The following is a 17298-nucleotide window of genomic DNA, read 5'->3' on the forward strand; positions in this document are numbered from 1 at the left end:
CTCCTCCTCTCATTATTCCTCTCCGGTCCTCTCTCCTCCCGTTATTCCTCTCGGGTCCTCTCTCTCCTCCTCCCGTTATTTCTCTTCGGTCCTCTCTCTCTTCCTCCCGTTATTCCTCTCCGGTCCTCTCTCTCTTCCTCCCGTTATTCCTCTCCGATCCTCTCTCTCTTCCTCCCGTTATTCCTCTCCGGTCCTCTCTCTCTCCTCCTCACGTTATTCCTCTCCGGTCCTCTCTCTCCTCCTCCCGTTATTCCTCTCCGGTCCTCTCTCTCTCCTCCTCACGTTATTCCTCTCCGGTCCTCTCTCTCCTCCTCCCGTTATTCCTCTCCGGTCCTCTCTCTCTCCTCCTCCCATTATTCCTCTCCGGTCCTCTCTCTCCTCCTCCCATTATTCCTCTCCGGTCCTCTCTCTCTCCTCCTCCCATTATTCCTCTCCGGTCCTCTCTCTCCTCCTCCCGTTATTCCTCTCCGGTCCTCTCTCTCCTCCTCCCGTTATTCCTCTCCGGTCCTCTCTCCTCCTCCCGTTATTCCTCTCCGGTTCTCTCTCTCTCCTCCTCCCCTTATTCCTCTCCGGTCCTCTCTCTCTCCTCCCGTTACTCCTCTCCGGTTCTCTCTCTCCTCCTCCCGTTATTCCTCTCCGGTTCTCTCTCTCTCCTCCTCCCGTTATTCCTCTCTCTCTCCTCCCGTTACTCCTCTCCAGTCCTCTCTCTCCTCCTCCCGTTATTCCTCTATCTCTCCTCCCGTTACTCCTCTCCAGTCCTCTCTCTCCTCCTCCCATTATTCCTCTCTGGTCTCTCTCTCCTCCTCCCATTATTTCTCTCCGGTCCTCTCTCTCTCTCCTCCTCCCATTATTCCTCTCCGGTCCTCTCTCTCTCCTCCCGTTATTCCTCTCCGGTTCTCTCTCTCCTCCTCCCATTATTCCTCTCCGGTCCTCTCTCTCTCCTCCTCCCATTATTCCTCTCCGGTCCTCTCTCTCCTCCTCCCGTTATTCCTCTCCGGTCCTCTCTCTCCTCCTCCCGTTATTCCTCTCCGGTTCTCTCTCTCTCCTCCTCCCGTTATTCCTCTCCGGTCCTCTCTCTCTCCTCCTCCCGTTATTCCTCTCCGGTCCTCTCTCTCCTCCTCCCATTATTCCTCTCCGGTCCTCTCTCTCCTCCTCCCGTTATTCCTCTCCGGTCCTCTCTCTCCTCCTCCCGTTATTCCTCTTCGGTCCTCTCCCTCTCCTACTCCTGTTATTCCTCTTCGGTCCTCTCTCTCTCCTCCCGTTATTCCTCTCCGGTCCTCTCTCTCCTCCACCTGTTATTCCTCTCCGGTCCTCTCTCTCCTCCTCCCGTTATTCCTCTCCGGTCCTCTCTCTCCTCCTCCCGTTATTCCTCTCCGGTCCTCTCTCTCTCCTCCTCCCGTTACTCCTCTCCGGTCCTCTCTCTCTCCTCCTCCCGTTACTCCTCTCCGGTTCTCTCTCTCTCCTCCTCCCGTTATTCCTCTCCGGTCCTCTCTCTCATCCTCCCGTTATTCCTCTTCGGTCCTCTCTCTCTCCTCCCGTTATTCCTCTCCGGTCCTCTCTCTCCTCCACCCATTATTCCTCTCCGGTCCTCTCTCTCCTCCACCCGTTATTCCTCTCCGGTCCTCTCTCTCCTCCTCCCGTTATTCCTCTCCGGTCCTCTCTCTCCTCCTCCCGTTATTCCTCTTCGGTCCTCTCTCTCTCCTCCTCCCGTTATTCCTCTCCGGTCCTCTCTCTCCTCCTCCCGTTATTCCTCTCCGGTCCTCTCTCTCCTCCCGTTATTCCTCTCCGGTCCTCTCTCTCATCCTCCCGTTATTCCTCTCCGGTTCTCTCTCTCCTCCTCCCGTTATTCCTCTCCGGTCCTCTCTCTCATCCTCCCGTTATTCCTCTCCGGTCCTCTCTCTCCTCCTCCCGTTATTCCTCTCCGGTCCTCTCTCTCCTCCTCCCGTTATTCCTCTCCGGTCCTCTCTCTCATCCTCCCGTTATTCCTCTCCGGTCCTCTCTCTCTCCTCCCGTTATTCCTCTCCGGTCCTCTCGCTCATCCTCCCGTTATTCCTCTCCGGTCCTCTCGCTCATCCTCCCGGTATTCCTCTCCGGTCCTCTCTCTCCTCCCGTTATTCCTCTCCGGTCCTCTCTCTCTCTCCTCCCGTTATTCCTCTCCGGTCCTCTCTCTCTCTCCTCCTCCCGTTATTCCTCTCCGGTCCTCTCTCTCATCCTCCCGTTATTCCTCTTCGGTCCTCTCTCTCTCCTCCCGTTATTCCTCTTCGGTCCTCTCGCTCATCCTCCCGTTATTCCTCTCCGGTCCTCTCTCTCATCCTCCCGTTATTCCTCTCCGGTCCTCTCGCTCATCCTCCCGTTATTCCTCTCCGGTCCTCTCGCTCATCCTCCCGTTATTCCTCTCCGGTCCTCTCGCTCATCCTCCCGTTATTCCTCTCCGGTCCTCTCTCTCCTCCCGTTATTCCTCTCCGGTCCTCTCTCTCTCTCCTCCTCCCGTTATTCCTCTCCGGTCCTCTCTCTCTCTCTCTCCTCCCGTTATTCCTCTCCGGTCCTCTCTCTCTCCTCCCGTTATTCCTCTCCGGTCCTCTCTCTCATCCTCCCGTTATTCCTCTCCGGTCCTCTCGCTCATCCTCCCGTTATTCCTCTTCGGTCCTCTCTCTCTCCTCCCGTTATTCCTCTCCGGTCCTCTCTCTCTCCTCCCGTTATTCCTCTCCTGTCCTCTCGCTCATCCTCCCGTTATTCCTCTCCGGTCCTCTCTCTCCTCCCGTTATTCCTCTCCGGTCCTCTCTCTCTCTCCTCCTCCCGTTATTCCTCTCCGGTCCTCTCTCTCCTCCCGTTATTCCTCTCCGGTCCTCTCTCTCCTCCTCCCTCTCATCCTCCCGTTATTCCTCTTCGGTCCTCTCTCTCTCCTCCCGTTATTCCTCTCCGGTCCTCTCTTTCTCTCCCCCTCTCTCTCTCCTCCTCTTGTTATTTCTCACTCCTCCTCCCATTATTCCCCTTTGGTCCCCTGTACATATAGTTCCCTGCCCTGGACAATATTTACCCTCACTCGGTCCAGTTGTCGGATAATATGGTCCCTGGGGCCCCATTTCCGGCTGCCGCTGCTCCGGTCTGATTTCGAGCTCGGCGCCATTTCCCCGCCGGTTCCTTCGCTTCCGGCAACAAACTCCGCCTGCATTTCCGGTGACGTCATGACGTGGCATTCAGGACGCTGTCATTGGACAGAGTTGGACGTGGAATGAACGAAGCGTGATTGGTTCAGCGGCCCGTCCTGCGGGAAGTTCTGACCAATCAGGGCGGGGGAAATGATCGGTAGCTATGGTAACGGTCTGGACGCTGTCACGGCGCCTTCTGGCCTCTCTGCGGATCTTTGCAGGAGCCGTCTGTGTGATGAGCGTTGTGCAGCGGCTGCTGGAATCTCTGCACGTCCCAGCACTGCCTGCAGATAACCGCTGCGTGTAAATTCAGCCTTGTGCTGGGGCCACGCCGTGACTTTGGCGGAGATACAGTAATGAAGGCGAATGGGGTCGTGTTGTGACTGGTTTGGCGCGGTCACTGGACCTTACAGGCCACCATTCACCTTGCTCGTTGCCGCAGGCAGCGTCCCCATGTTGTACCCCCCATTCCAGCCCGCCAGTCCTTAATGGGACACAGTATAAGTGTCCCCCACCTCCCCCCGAGCTTCAAAGACCCCCAGACTAATGGGAAACAGCTTGACACCCACATAAGTGCTGCAGAAAGTCCATAATAATGTATCCGAAGCGCCCCATCATAGTGTACCACAACCATGTGTGCCCAATAACAGCGCACCAGTCAGGAGCCCAACGATGTGTCCACCGCAGACACCCATACATGTGCCCAATAACAGCGCACCAGTCAGGAGCCCAACGATGTGTCCACCGCAGACACCCCATACATGTGCCCAATAACAGCGCACCAGTCAGGAGCCCAACGATGTGTCCACCGCAGACACCCCATACATGTGCCCAATAACAGCGCACCAGTCAGGAGCCCAAAGACGTGTCCACCGCACACACCCCATACATGTGCCCAATAACAGCGCACCAGTCAGGAGCCCAACGATGTGTCCACCACAGACACCCATACATGTGCCCAATAACAGCGCACCAGTCAGGAGCCCAACGATGTGTCCACCGCAGACACCCCATACATGTGCCCAATAACAGCGCACCAGTCAGGAGCCCAAAGACGTGTCCACCGCACACACCCCATACATGTGCCCAATAACAGCACACCAGTCAGGAGCCCAACGATGTGTCCACTGCAGAAACCCCATACATGTGCCCAATAACAGCGCACCAGTCAGGAGCCCAACGATGTGTCCACCACAGACACCCATACATGTGCCCGATAACAGCGCACCAGTCAGGAGCCCAAAGATGTGTCCACCGCAGACACCCCATACATGTGCCCGATAACAGCGCACCAGTCAGGAGCCCAACGATGTGTCCACCGCAGACACCGCATACATGTGCCCAATAACAGCGCACCAGTCAGGAGCCCAACGATGTGTCCACTGCAGAAACCCCATACATGTGCCCAATAACAGCGCACCAGTCAGGAGCCCAACGATGTGTCCACCGCAGACACCCCATACATGTGCCCAATAACAGCGCACCAGTCAGGAGCCCAAAGACGTGTCCACCGCACACACCCCATACATGTGCCCAATAACAGCACACCAGTCAGGAGCCCAACGATGTGTCCATTGCAGAAACCCCATACATGTGCCCAATAACAGCGCACCAGTCAGGAGCCCAACGATGTGTCCACCGCAGAAACCCCATACATGTGCCCAATAACAGCGCACCAGTGAGGAGCCCAACGATGTGTCCACCATAGACACCCCATACATGTGCCCAATAACAGCGCACCAGTCAGGAGCCCAAAGATGTGTCCACCATAGACACCCCATACATGTGCCCAATAACAGCGCACCAGTCAGGAGCCCAACGATGTGTCCACCGCAGACACCCATACATGTGCCCTAAAACAGCGGACCAGTCAGGAGCCCAAAGATGTGTCCACCGCAGACACCCCATACATGTGCCCGATAACAGTGGACCAGTCAGGAGCCCAAAGATGTGTCCACCATAGACACCCCATACATGTGCCCAATAACAGCGCACCAGTCAGGAGCCCAACGATGTCTCCACCACAGACACCCATACATGTGCCCAAAAACAGCGCACCAGTCAGGAGCCCAAAGACGTGTCCACCGCAGACACCCCATACATGTGCCCAATAACAGCACACCAATCAGAAGCCCAAAGACGTGTCCACCCCAGACACCCCATACATGTGCCTAATAACAGTGGACTAGTCAGGAGCCCAAAGTCGTGTCCACCTCAGACACCCCATACATGTGCCCAATAACAGCGCTCCAGTCAGGAGCCCAAAGATGTGCCGGCCACAGACACCCCATACATGTGCCCAATAACAGCGCACCAGTCAGAAGCCCAAAGATGTGTCCACCATAGACACCCCATACATGTGCCCAATAACAGCGCACCAGTCAGAAGCCCAATGACCTTCTGACTGCAGACACCCCATACATGTGCACAATAACAGTGTGTCATCCCTTATAAAGCCTGAATGTTTATTTTCATCTCTACAAGCCTTTGACAACCCCTCCACCACCCGGCGGTATTTCGTCCCCCCCCTTCTTCTAAGAGCTGTAACTTTATTATTTTTCCATCAACATAGCAATATGATGGCTTGTGTTTTGTTGGACGAGTTGTACTTTTGAATGGCATGATTCATTTTACCATATGGTGTACTGAAAATGGGAAAAAAAAATCCATGTGCAGTCAAATTACAAGAAAAAACAAGTGAAATTCCACAATTGTTTTTTGGGGTTTTTAATTGACCATGTTCACTATATGGTACAACTGACCTGGCAATATGAAGCTTCAGGTCAGTATGAGTCCGTAGATACCAGACGTGTAGTTTTTCTTTTAGTTAATTGGTGAAAAAAGTTCATCATGACAGTGACAGCTGACCCCCGGCTGTCATGAGAACCCATCGGTGTCCCGTGATCACATCATGATGCTGCCAATGGGAGCAGGGAATGACGTGTTCCCTGCCGGACCGCATTAAATGACACTGTCAGAGATTGACAGTATGATTTAACTGCGGGCAGTGATCCAAACCATCTGCGGCTGTTAAAGGCAGATGATGGCTGATCAGATCGGGATGATGGAGGGGGCTTGCCGACCCTAGCGCTTACTTCAGCTAGATGTGCGTTTCGCTACAGAGGAAGACACTGCATGACGTGGGTGTGGCAGAAAGTGAGTAGAATGTTTATTGTTTCTTTTTTTATGCATTTGAGACAGAACAGGGACTATATTTACCAGGATGGACCCAGGATAAGGACATATATACCAGGAAGGGGCCCAGGATAAGGCCATATATACCAGGAAGGGGCCCAGGATAAGGCCATATATACCAGGAAGGAGCCCCGGATAAGGACACATATACTAGGAAGGGGAACAGGATAAGGACATATATACCAGGATGGAGCCCAGGATAAGGACATATATACCAGGAAGGAGCCCAGGATAAGGACATATATACCAGAAAAAAGCCCAGGATAAGGACATATATACCAGGAAAGGGCCCAGGATAAGGACATATATACCAGTAAAAAGCCCAGGATAAGGACATATATACCAGGAAGGGGCACAGGATAAGGACATATATACCAGGAAGGAGCCCAGGATAAGGACATATATACCAGGAAGGGGCCCATGATAAGGACATATATACCAGGAAGGAGCCCAGGATAAGGACATATAGAACAGGATGGGCCCAGAATGAGGACATATATCTAAAAGTGAGGACATACAGTGCTGGCCAAAAGTATTGGCACCCCTGCAATTCTGTCAGAGAATACTCAGTTTCTCCTTGAAAATAATTGCAATCACAAATTCTTTGGTATTATTAACTTCATTTCATTTGTCTTCAATGAAAAAAATAAAAAAAAATGTCATAAAGCCAAATTGGATATAATTCCACACCAAACATAAAAAAGTGGGTGGACAAAAGTATTGGCACTGTTTGAAAAATCATGTGATGCTTCTGTAATTTGTGTAATTAACAGCCCCTGTAACTTACCTGTGGCACCTAACAGGGGTTGGCAATAACTAAATCACACTTGCAGCCAGGTGACATGGATTAAAGTTGGCTCAGCCTCTGTCCTGTGTCCTTGTGTGTGCCACATTGAGCATGGACAAAAGAAAGAAGACCAAAGAACTGTCTGAGGACTTGAGAATCCAAATTGTGAGGAAGCATGAGCAATCTCAAGGCTACAAGTCCATCTCCAAAGACCTGAAAGTTCCTGTGTCTACGGTGCGCAGTGTCATCAAGAAGTGTAAAGCCCATGGCACTGTGGCTAACCTCCCTAGATGTGGAAGGAAAAGAAAAATTGACGAGAGATTTCAACGCAAGATTGTGCGGATGGTGGATAAAGAACCTCAAGTAACATCCAAACAAGTTCCAGCTGCCCTGCAGTCCGAGGGTACAACAGTGTCAACCTGTACTATCCATCGGCGTCTGAATGAAAAGGGACTGTATGGTAGGATACCCAGGAAGACCCCACTTCTTACCCCGAGACATAAAAAAGCCAGGCTGCAGTTTGCCAAAACTTACTTGAGAAAGCCTAAAACGTTTTGGAAGAATGTTCTCTGGTCAGATGAGACAAAAGTAGAGCTTTTTGGGAAAAGCCATCAACATAGAGTTTACAGAAAAAAAAAGAGGCATTCAAAGAAAAGAACACGGTCCCTACAGTCAAACATGGCGGAGGTTCCCTGATGTTTTGGGGTTGCTTTGCTGCCTCTGGCACTGGACTGCTTGACCGTGTGTATGGCATTAGGAAATCTGAAGACTACCAACAAATTTTTCAGCATAATGTAGGGCCCAGTGTGAGAAAGCTGGGTCTCCCTCAGAGGTCATGGGTCTTCCAGCAGGACAGTGACCCAAAACACACTTCAAAAAGCACTAGAAAATGGTTTGAGAGGAAGCACCGGAGACTACTAAAGTGGCCAGCAATGAGTCCAGACCCGAATCCCATAGAACACCTGTGGAGAGATCTCACAATGGCAGTTTGGAGAAGGCCCCCTTCACATCTCAGGGACCTGGAGCAGTTTGCCAAAGAAGAATGGTCTAAAATTTCAGCAGTGCATTGTAAGAAACTCATTGATGGTTACCGGAAGCGGTTGTGCGCAGTTATTTTGGCTAAAGGTTGTGCAACCAAGTATTAGGCTAAGGGTGCCAATACTTTTGTCTGGCCCATTTTTGGAGTTTTGTGTGAAATGATCAATGATTTGATTTTTGTTTCATTCTCTTTTGTGTTTTTTCATTGCAAGCAAAATAGATGAAGATAATAATACCAAAGGATTTGTGATTGCAATCATTTTCAGGAAGAAACTGAGTATTATCTGACAGAATTGCAGGGGTGCCAATACTTTTGGCCAGCACTGTATATACCAGGATAGTGACATATATACCAGGATGGGGGACATACCGGAATATGCCCACGATGGATACATATATACGAGCAGAATACATACCAGGATGGGGACATATTTACAAGGATGTGTATATATATATATATATATATATATATATATATATATATATATATATATATATACAAAAAAGGATGGGGCCCGGGATGGCGATATATATACAAGGATGAGGAGATGTATACAAGGATGGGGCCCAGAATGAGGACTGTGAGACTGTGACCGGGATTATCTATGACGGCCGGTACGTCTCGCCCCGGTTGTGTTCACTCCATGATAGAAAGTAACTCCACTCCGGGGTTAATGCTGTTTCCCTACAGGGTTAAAAGGAAACAGGAAGATGGGCGTGGGGGCTTAGTGTGTGAGGGAGTGAACACAACTCCCTGAGTTTTCTGCCGGAGAGGCCCATGTGTACTGTTGTGGACTTTTGTTTGACTATTAAACCGGATGCTGTGAACCTTGATGCCTGGATCCCGTGTCTTCTGCTGCGCAGCCGACCACGCTACCTCACATATGGTGGAGAATGCGGGCATGCCAGCCCGGTGAGGTGTAGCTTCCATTTCTGGTGACCCGGTAGCACATGTCCTGGATTCAAGCGGCTATACTACAGCCCAAACCCGGCGACGTTATGGAGGACATACTAAGGCAGCTGGCTCAGGCTACTGCACAGCAACAGCAGGCTAATACACACCTGCTCCGGACGTTGGATCATCAGCAGCAATCCTTGAAATTGCAGGAACAGAGGCACCAAGAACAGATGGTCCTCCTGGCCAAGTTGATCCGTGCCGGACCGGCAGCAACAACCCCGGGACCGGGTGACGACGGCAGCGTCCGGAAAGCGGTGAGACAAGCGTTGCAAAAGATGACCCCGGGGGATGATGTGGAAGCGTTCCTGGCGGTGTTTGAGCGGGTGGCCGAGCGGGAAAAGCTGCCGACCCCCCAGTGGGCTGAGGTATTGTCGCCCTATCTGACGGGGGAGCCCCAAAAAGCGTACCTGGACCTCTGTACCGAGGACGCCATAGACTATGCAACCCTGAAAGCCGAAATACTTGCTCGATTGGGGGTGAATACCTATGTACGGGCTCAGCGGGTAAATCAGTGGTTCTATGAGGAAGCCAAACCCGTACGCTCACAGGCCTATGACTTGTTGCATCTCGTAAAAAAGTGGTTGCAGCCTGACACTCTGAGCCCGGCGCAAATGGTGGAAAGGGTAGTTGTTGATCGTTTTGTGCGCACCTTGCCCGTCACTATTCAACGGTGGGTAGGACAGGGCGACCCAAGTACCCTGGATCAATTAGTGGGCCTGGTAGAGCGGCATGTGGCTACGCAGGACTTGATACGGGACACTGAGACTTTGCGTACCGCCCGTCGGTCCGGCCCCTCCAAGCCTAGGGTCAAGGACCCACCGCTGACACCGGTGCGGGAGTCCGCTACCGTCCCGTCTGAGGCCATACCCTCCGTCCCTGAGGTCCGGAAGGTTATGTACCCCAAACGACAACTCGTCAAGGGGGTTTCCTTCCCTATTAGATGTTGGCGGTGCCAGCGGGTGGGACATATGGAAGCCCAGTGTCCACTCACCACGGAGCCCATGGATTGTGGGGTTACCCGGCGGGGTTCAATGTATGCTCAGGTGGTGCGTACCGCTGACCTGGTCTCCCCAGAGACTGAGCCCCACTTGTGCCAAATACAGGTGAATGGATGTCCGGTTACCGGCTTGTTGGATTCCGGAAGCTTAGTGACCCTTGTGCGATCAACCCTAAGGGCTAAAGTAAAGGCCACAGGACGTACCGTGGGGGTGGTTTGCATACATGGGGACCGCCGAGACTATCCCACGGGGATTGTCACCATCACAGCACCTTGCGGTCAGGTGCAACATGAGGTGGGACTTATTAACTCTCTTCCCTATGACGTGATCCTAGGAAGGGATCTGCCCTATTTTTGGACTTTATGGAAGGGACCTCCTAAGTCCCCTCAGATATTGGTCAGTCTGGGACCTGAGCCCTACAATCCTGAATCCGGGACGCCTGCCATAGGGGTCCCCATGATAGGGACAGAGTGTGAACCCGATAGGTCGCCCCTAGAGGTATTGGCAGGAGAGGCTGAGACGGTCGAGCCCATCCCGGACTTGGAGGCATCCCCGGATACATTTGGGACAGCCCAACTCCAGGACCCTACATTAATACATGCCCGGAATCGGGTGATAGTAATTGACGGGGTGGCACAGCTGCCCGGTGCCCAGGTAAGGTACCCCCATTTCGCTCTTAAGCAGGATTTACTCTACCGGGTAGATGAAATACGGGGCGTGGGGGTAGAGCAGTTGGTGGTGCCCCAGCCGTATCGCCGGCGGGTCCTCGACTTGGCTCATAAACACCTGATGAGTGGCCACCTAGGGGTCAAGAAAACGCAGGAGCGAATATTGCAAAGGTTCTATTGGCCCGGGGTCTTTGGGGAGGTAAAACGGTTCTGCGAAACCTGCCCGGAGTGTCAGCTTACCGCACCACTGGCCCACTTTCGCAGTCCGTTGGTACCGTTACCCATTATAGAAGTCCCTTTTGAACGGATAGGGATGGATCTGGTGGGGCCCCTCGTAAAGTCTGCTCGAGGGCACCAACACATCCTAGTGATCGTTGACTATGCCACCCGGTATCCCGAGGCGATACCTCTCAGACATACTGCAGCCAAGCTTATAGCTCGGGAGTTGTTTGCGGTGTTCTGCCGGGTGGGGTTGCCCAAGGAGATCCTTACGGATCAGGGAACCCCATTCATGTCTAAAGTGACTAAAGAGCTATGCCGGCTACTCCAGATCAAGCAGTTGCGTACGTCTGTGTATCATCCTCAAACGGACGGTTTAGTGGAGCGTTTCAATAAAACCCTGAAAACCATGCTAAAAAGGGTGATCTCCAAAGACGGGAAAGACTGGGATATGATGCTTCCCTATTTGATGTTTGCCATACGAGAGGTGCCACAGGCATCCACGGGGTTTTCACCTTTTGAATTGTTATACGGGCGACATCCCCGGGGATTGTTAGACCTGGCAAAGGAAACATGGGAGCAAGAGCCCACCCCCCATAAAAGTGTGATTGAACACATTTTAGGAATGCAGAAACGCATAAGCGCGGTCATGCCAATTGTGAAGGAGCATTTACAGGAGGCTCAGGCCGCGCAAAGCGGCCGCTACAATAGACAAGCCACCGTGCGGACCTTTAAACCCGGAGATCGGGTGTTGGTGTTGATCCCCACGGCGGAGAGTAAATTCCTGGCTCAGTGGCAAGGCCCCTACGAGATAAAGGAAAGAGTCGGGGTGGTCAACTATAAAGTATTGCAGCCCGGTAGGCGGAAACCTGAACAAATATACCATGTCAACCTATTAAAACCTTGGCAGGAACGGGAAAGCCTGATGGTTGATTTTTCCCCATCTCCCTCCTCTTCGGGTCGTTCAAACCCGGCTCCAGCAACCTCCGGAGAGGACGAACCGGAAGTAAGGATTGGAGAAGCCCTCACCAAGCAAGAGGCGAGAGGCCAGACGGCTGGTTCAGCAGAACCCCGATGTCTTCTCCGAGTTGCCGGGTAGGACAAGTCTAATACGACATGACATTGTCACCGAGCCCCACCTGAAGGTACGCCTGAAGTCATACCGCGTGCCGGAGGCTCGAAGACAAGCCATATCAGAGGAAGTGAAGACAATGCTACGCCTGGGGGTCATCGAAAAATCCCGGAGTGAATGGGCTAGTCCCATTGTCCTAATACCAAAACCCGATGGCTCCTTAAGATTCTGCAATGACTTTAGGAGATTGAACGAAATATCCAAGTTCGATCTCTACCCCATGCCGCGGGTGGATGAGCTGATTGATAGGCTGGGACAGGCGCGATATTTTACCACGCTCGACCTGACCAAGGGGTACTGGCAGGTGCCACTGACGGAGTCCGCCAAGGAGAAAACCGCTTTTGTTACGCCGGAGGGTCTCTTCCACTATGTTGTCTTGCCTTTTGGGTTACATGGCGCTCCGGCCACGTTCCAGAGGTTGATGGACTTGGTGCTGGAACCCCACCAGGCGTATGCTTCAGCGTACCTTGATGACATCATCATTTACAGCTCCGAGTGGCAGACCCACTTGGAACAGGTACAAGCGGTGGTCGACGCGCTTCGAACAGCCGGATTGACAGCCAATCCCAAGAAATGTGCGTTGGGACTCACGGAAGCCCGCTACTTGGGCTACGTGATAGGCCAAGGAGTGATTAAGCCCCAAATTAACAAGGTTGAGGCGATCCAGAAGTGGCCTAGACCCCTGACCACGAAGCAGGTTAGGGCCTTCCTGGGTATCGTGGGGTACTACAGGAGGTTTGTAAAAGATTTTGCGGGACTATCAGCCCCCTTGACGGACCTTCTCAAAGGCAAGAAGTCCGTCATGGTGCGTTGGACTTCGCAGGCCGAGGACTCCTTCCGGGCCCTAAAAGGGGTCCTGTGCGGAAAGCCCGTTCTTGTAAACCCTGATTTCCGGAAGGAGTTCATAGTACAGACTGACGCCTCGGAGGTCGGCCTGGGGGCAGTGCTGTCTCAGGTGGTTCAGGGGGAGGAACACCCCGTCACCTTCCTAAGTAGGAAGCTCACCCCTCCCGAGCGGAATTTTAGCGTAGTGGAGAAGGAGTGCCTGGTGATCAAGTGGGCCTTGGAGTCCCTACGCTATTACCTGCTGGGACGGCAGTTTCGCTTGGTGACGGATCACTCTCCACTGGTCTGGATGAGGTCCGCCAAGGAACGGAATGCCCGGGTTACCCGGTGGTTCCTTTCTCTGCAGAACTTCCGGTTTACGGTTGAACACCGGGCCGGTAGGTTGCAGGGCAACGCCGATGCCTTGTCCCGCGGCCCGTGTTTGATGGCGGGAGTTCAACCCCGCGCGCTTGAACTGAGGGGGGGGGGGTATGTGAGACTGTGACCGGGATTATCTATGACGGCCGGTACGTCTCGCCCCGGTTGTGTTCACTCCATGATAGAAAGTAACTCCACTCCGGGGTTAATGCTGTTTCCCTACAGGGTTAAAAGGAAACAGGAAGATGGGCATGGGGGCTTAGTGTGTGAGGGAGTGAACACAACTCCCTGAGTTTTCTGCCGGAGAGGCCCATGTGTACTGTTGTGGACTTTTGTTTGACTATTAAACCGGATGCTGTGAACCTTGATGCCTGGATCCCGTGTCTTCTGCTGCGCAGCCGACCACGCTACCTCACAGGACATATATTTGAAGATGGGAACATATGTACCAGGATGAGGGACATAAATGTGAGGCTAGGGACATACAGTCATATGAAAACGTTTGGGCACCCCTATTAATGTTAACCTTTTTTCTTTATAACACTTTGGGTTTTTGCAGCAGCTATTTCAGTTTCATATATCTAATAACTGATGGACTGAGTAATATTTCTGGATTGAAATGTGTCCTCCTCTTTCCTCCCCTCTCCCATATTCAGCTCCCATCCTGTATTCACATTCTTAATCCAACCCAATCCGTTCACTCCCATCCTACAACATGGAAGACACTCTAATGAATCCCTCTCGTATTCTCCTAGTCGCAGGAGATATCTCCCCTAACCTGGGCCCTTCTTGTACTAATACATTTAACTCCTTTTTTCACACCTTCTCTCTGTAAGTGGCGGTTCTGTATCGCCCTATGGTCCCCTCACATCAGTCCTTGGATCACTTTGCCTCCTGGCTGCCACACTTTCTAGCTTGTGACATTCCCACTCTCTTCGTCAGGACATAAGCATCCCCATTGATGATCCATTCATCCCAATTGTCATTCATCATCCATCCCTAACCCTTCCACAGCACACACCCATCCAGGAACCCAAGAAACCCCATCCTTCTGTGGCGTGCCAGGGTGTGAAAAGCGAGTACCTTGCCCACTGCTTCCGCCCCGAGCCACGTTACAATCATGTTAACTTCAATAGGAGCTAAGTTGCATTGGGACATTCATTCACAGCATTTCTGTCCTGTGTGGATGTGCCCTACACCTTATGTATTGAGGTAACATACGACGACAGATTAGCACCCTTATAATAAGCCATAATACTGTGCAGGGGAAAGACAATACACTACTGAAAAAGAATAAGGAAACACATCGGAGCGTGAAGAACAAGAAATCTTTACTGATGTAAATTGTGTCATTTGTTATCAACGGTCAAAGGAACGTAAAATTATCAACCAACTGAGGGAGGATTATTATTTTTTATTACTATAGTTGCATTTATTCCATTGTGCTGTACAGGTGAAAAGGGGTACACATAATAGGGACAAGCACACTAATCAAGGCACAAACAGGTACAGGAGGAGAGAGGACCCTGCCCGCGAGGGCTCACAGTCTACAGGAGGAGAAAGGATCCTGCCCGCGAGGGCTCACAGTCTATAGGAGGAGAGAGGACCCTGCCCGCGAGGGCTCACAGTCTATAGGATGAGAGGTGACCCTGCCCGCGAGGGCTCACAGTCTACAGGAGGAGAGGGGACCCTGCCCGCGACGGCTCAGTCTACAGGAGGCGAGGGGACCCTGCCCGCGAGGGCTCACAGTCTACAGGAGAAGATAGGACCCTGTCCAAGAGGGCTCACAATCTACAACAGGAGAGGGGACCCTGCCCGCGAGGGCTCACAGTCTACAGGGGAAGAGTTGACCCTGCCCGCGAGGGCTCACAGTCTACAGGAGGAGAGGGGACCCTGCCCGCGAAGGCTCACAGTCTACAGGAGGAGAGAGGATCCTGCCCGCGAGGGCTCACAGTCTATAGGAGGAGAGGTGACCCTGCCCGCGAGGGCTCACAGTCCATAGGAGGAGAGGTGACCCTGCCCGCGAGGGCTCACAGTCTACAGGAGGAGAGGGGACCCTGCCCGCGAGGGCTCAGTCTACATGAGGCGAGGGGACCCTGCCCGTGAGGGCTCACAGTCTACAGGAGAAGATAGGACCCTGCCCAAGAGGGCTCACAATCTACAAGAGGAGAGGGGACCCTGTCCGCAAGGGCTCACAGTCTACAGGGGAAGAGGGGACCCTGCCCGCGAGGGCTCACAGTCTACAGGAGGAGAGGGGACCCTGCCCGCGAGGGCTCACAGTCTACAGGAGAAGATAGGACCCTGCCCAAGAGGGCTCACAATCTACAAGAGGAGAGGGGACCCTGCCCGCAAGGGCTCACAGTCTACAGGGGAAGAGGGGACCCTGCCCGCGAGGGCTCACAGTCTACAGGAGGAGAGGGGACCCTGCCCGCGAGGGCTCACAGTCTACAGGAGAAGATAGGACCCTGCCCAAGAGGGCTCACAATCTACAAGAGGAGAGGGGACCCTGCCCGCAAGGGCTCACAGTCTACAGGGGAAGAGGGGACCCTGCCCGCGAGGGCTCACAGTCTACAGGAGGAGAGGGGACCCTGCCCGCGAAGGCTCACAGTCTACAGGAGAAGATAGGACCCTGCCCAAGAGGGTTCACAATCTACAAGAGGAGAGGGGACCCTGCCCACAAGGGCTCACAGTCTACAGGGGAAGAGGGGACCCTGCCCGCGAGGGCTCACAGTCTACAGGAGGAGAGGGGACCCTGCCCGCGAGGGCTCACAGTCTACAGGAGAAGATAGGACCCTGCCCAAGAGGGCTCACAATCTACAAGAGGAGAGGGGACCCTGCCCAAGAGGGCTCACAGTCTACAGGGGAAGAGGGGACCCTGCCCGCGAGGGCTCACAGTCTACAGGAGGAGAGGGGACCCTGCCCGCGAGGGCTCACAGTCTACAGGAGAAGATAGGACCCTGCCCAAGAGGGCTCACAATCTACAAGAGGAGAGGGGACCCTGCCCGCAAGGGCTCACAGTCTACAGGGGAAGAGGGGACCCTGCCCGCGAGGGCTCACAGTCTAGAGGAGGAGAGGGGACCCTGCCCGCGAGGGCTCACAGTCTACAGGAGAAGATAGGACCCTGCCCAAGAGGGCTCACAATCTACAAGAGGAGAGGGGACCCTGCCCGCAAGGGCTCACAGTCTACAGGGGAAGAGGGGACCCTGCCCGCGAGGGCTCACAGTCTACAGGAGGAGAGGGGACCCTGCCCGCGAGGGCTCAGTCTACAGGAGGCGAGGGGACCCTGCCCGCGAGGGCTCACAGTCTACAGGAGAAGATAGGACCCTACCCAAGAGGGCTCACAATCTACAAGAGGAGAGGGGACCCTGCCCGCAAGGGCTCACAGTCTACAGGGGAAGAGGGGACCCTGCCCGCGAGGGCTCACAGTCTACAGGAGGAGAGGGGACCCTGCCCGCGAGGGCTCACAGTCTACAGGAGAAGATAGGACCCTGCCCAAGAGGGCTCACAATCTACAAGAGGAGAGGGGACCCTGCCCCCAAGGGCTCACAGTCTACAGGGGAAGAGGGGACCCTGCCCGCGAGGGCTCACAGTCTACAGGAGGAGAGGGGACCCTGCCCGCGAAGGCTCACAGTCTACAGGAGGAGAGAGGATCCTGCCCGCGAGGGCTCACAGTCTATAGGAGGAGAGGTGACCCTGCCCGCGAGGGCTCACAGTCTACAGGAGGCGAGGGGACCCTGCCCGCGAGGGCTCACAATCTACAAGAGGAGAGGGGACCCTGCCCGCGAGGGCTCACAGTCTACAGGAGAAGAGGGGGCCCTGCCCGCGAGGGCTCACAGTCTACAGGAGGAGAGGGGACCCTGCCCGCGAGGGCTCGCAGTCTACAGGGAAGGGTGAGTGTACAGTAGGTGAGGGTAGAGCGGGTGAGACGCTATGGTGGGCTGAGGGTTACTG

At 53.7% G+C, this 17298-nt stretch overlaps 1 protein-coding gene across 1 annotated transcript in view; it reads right to left on the minus strand.

Moving 5' to 3' along the window:
- Positions 1–3187, minus strand: part of DCAF15 (DDB1 and CUL4 associated factor 15) — a 68228-nt gene extending 65041 nt beyond the window's left edge. The window contains exon 1 of the mRNA XM_075346648.1: positions 3038–3187. Within this exon, the coding sequence (XP_075202763.1) occupies positions 3038–3187 (150 nt within the window). The remainder of the gene's footprint in view (positions 1–3037) is intronic.
- Positions 3188–17298: the final 14111 nt, after the last annotated feature.

The sequence above is a fragment of the Anomaloglossus baeobatrachus genome, chromosome 4, assembly GCF_048569485.1.
Source record: "Anomaloglossus baeobatrachus isolate aAnoBae1 chromosome 4, aAnoBae1.hap1, whole genome shotgun sequence".
NCBI classification, from domain to species: domain Eukaryota; kingdom Metazoa; phylum Chordata; class Amphibia; order Anura; family Aromobatidae; genus Anomaloglossus; species Anomaloglossus baeobatrachus.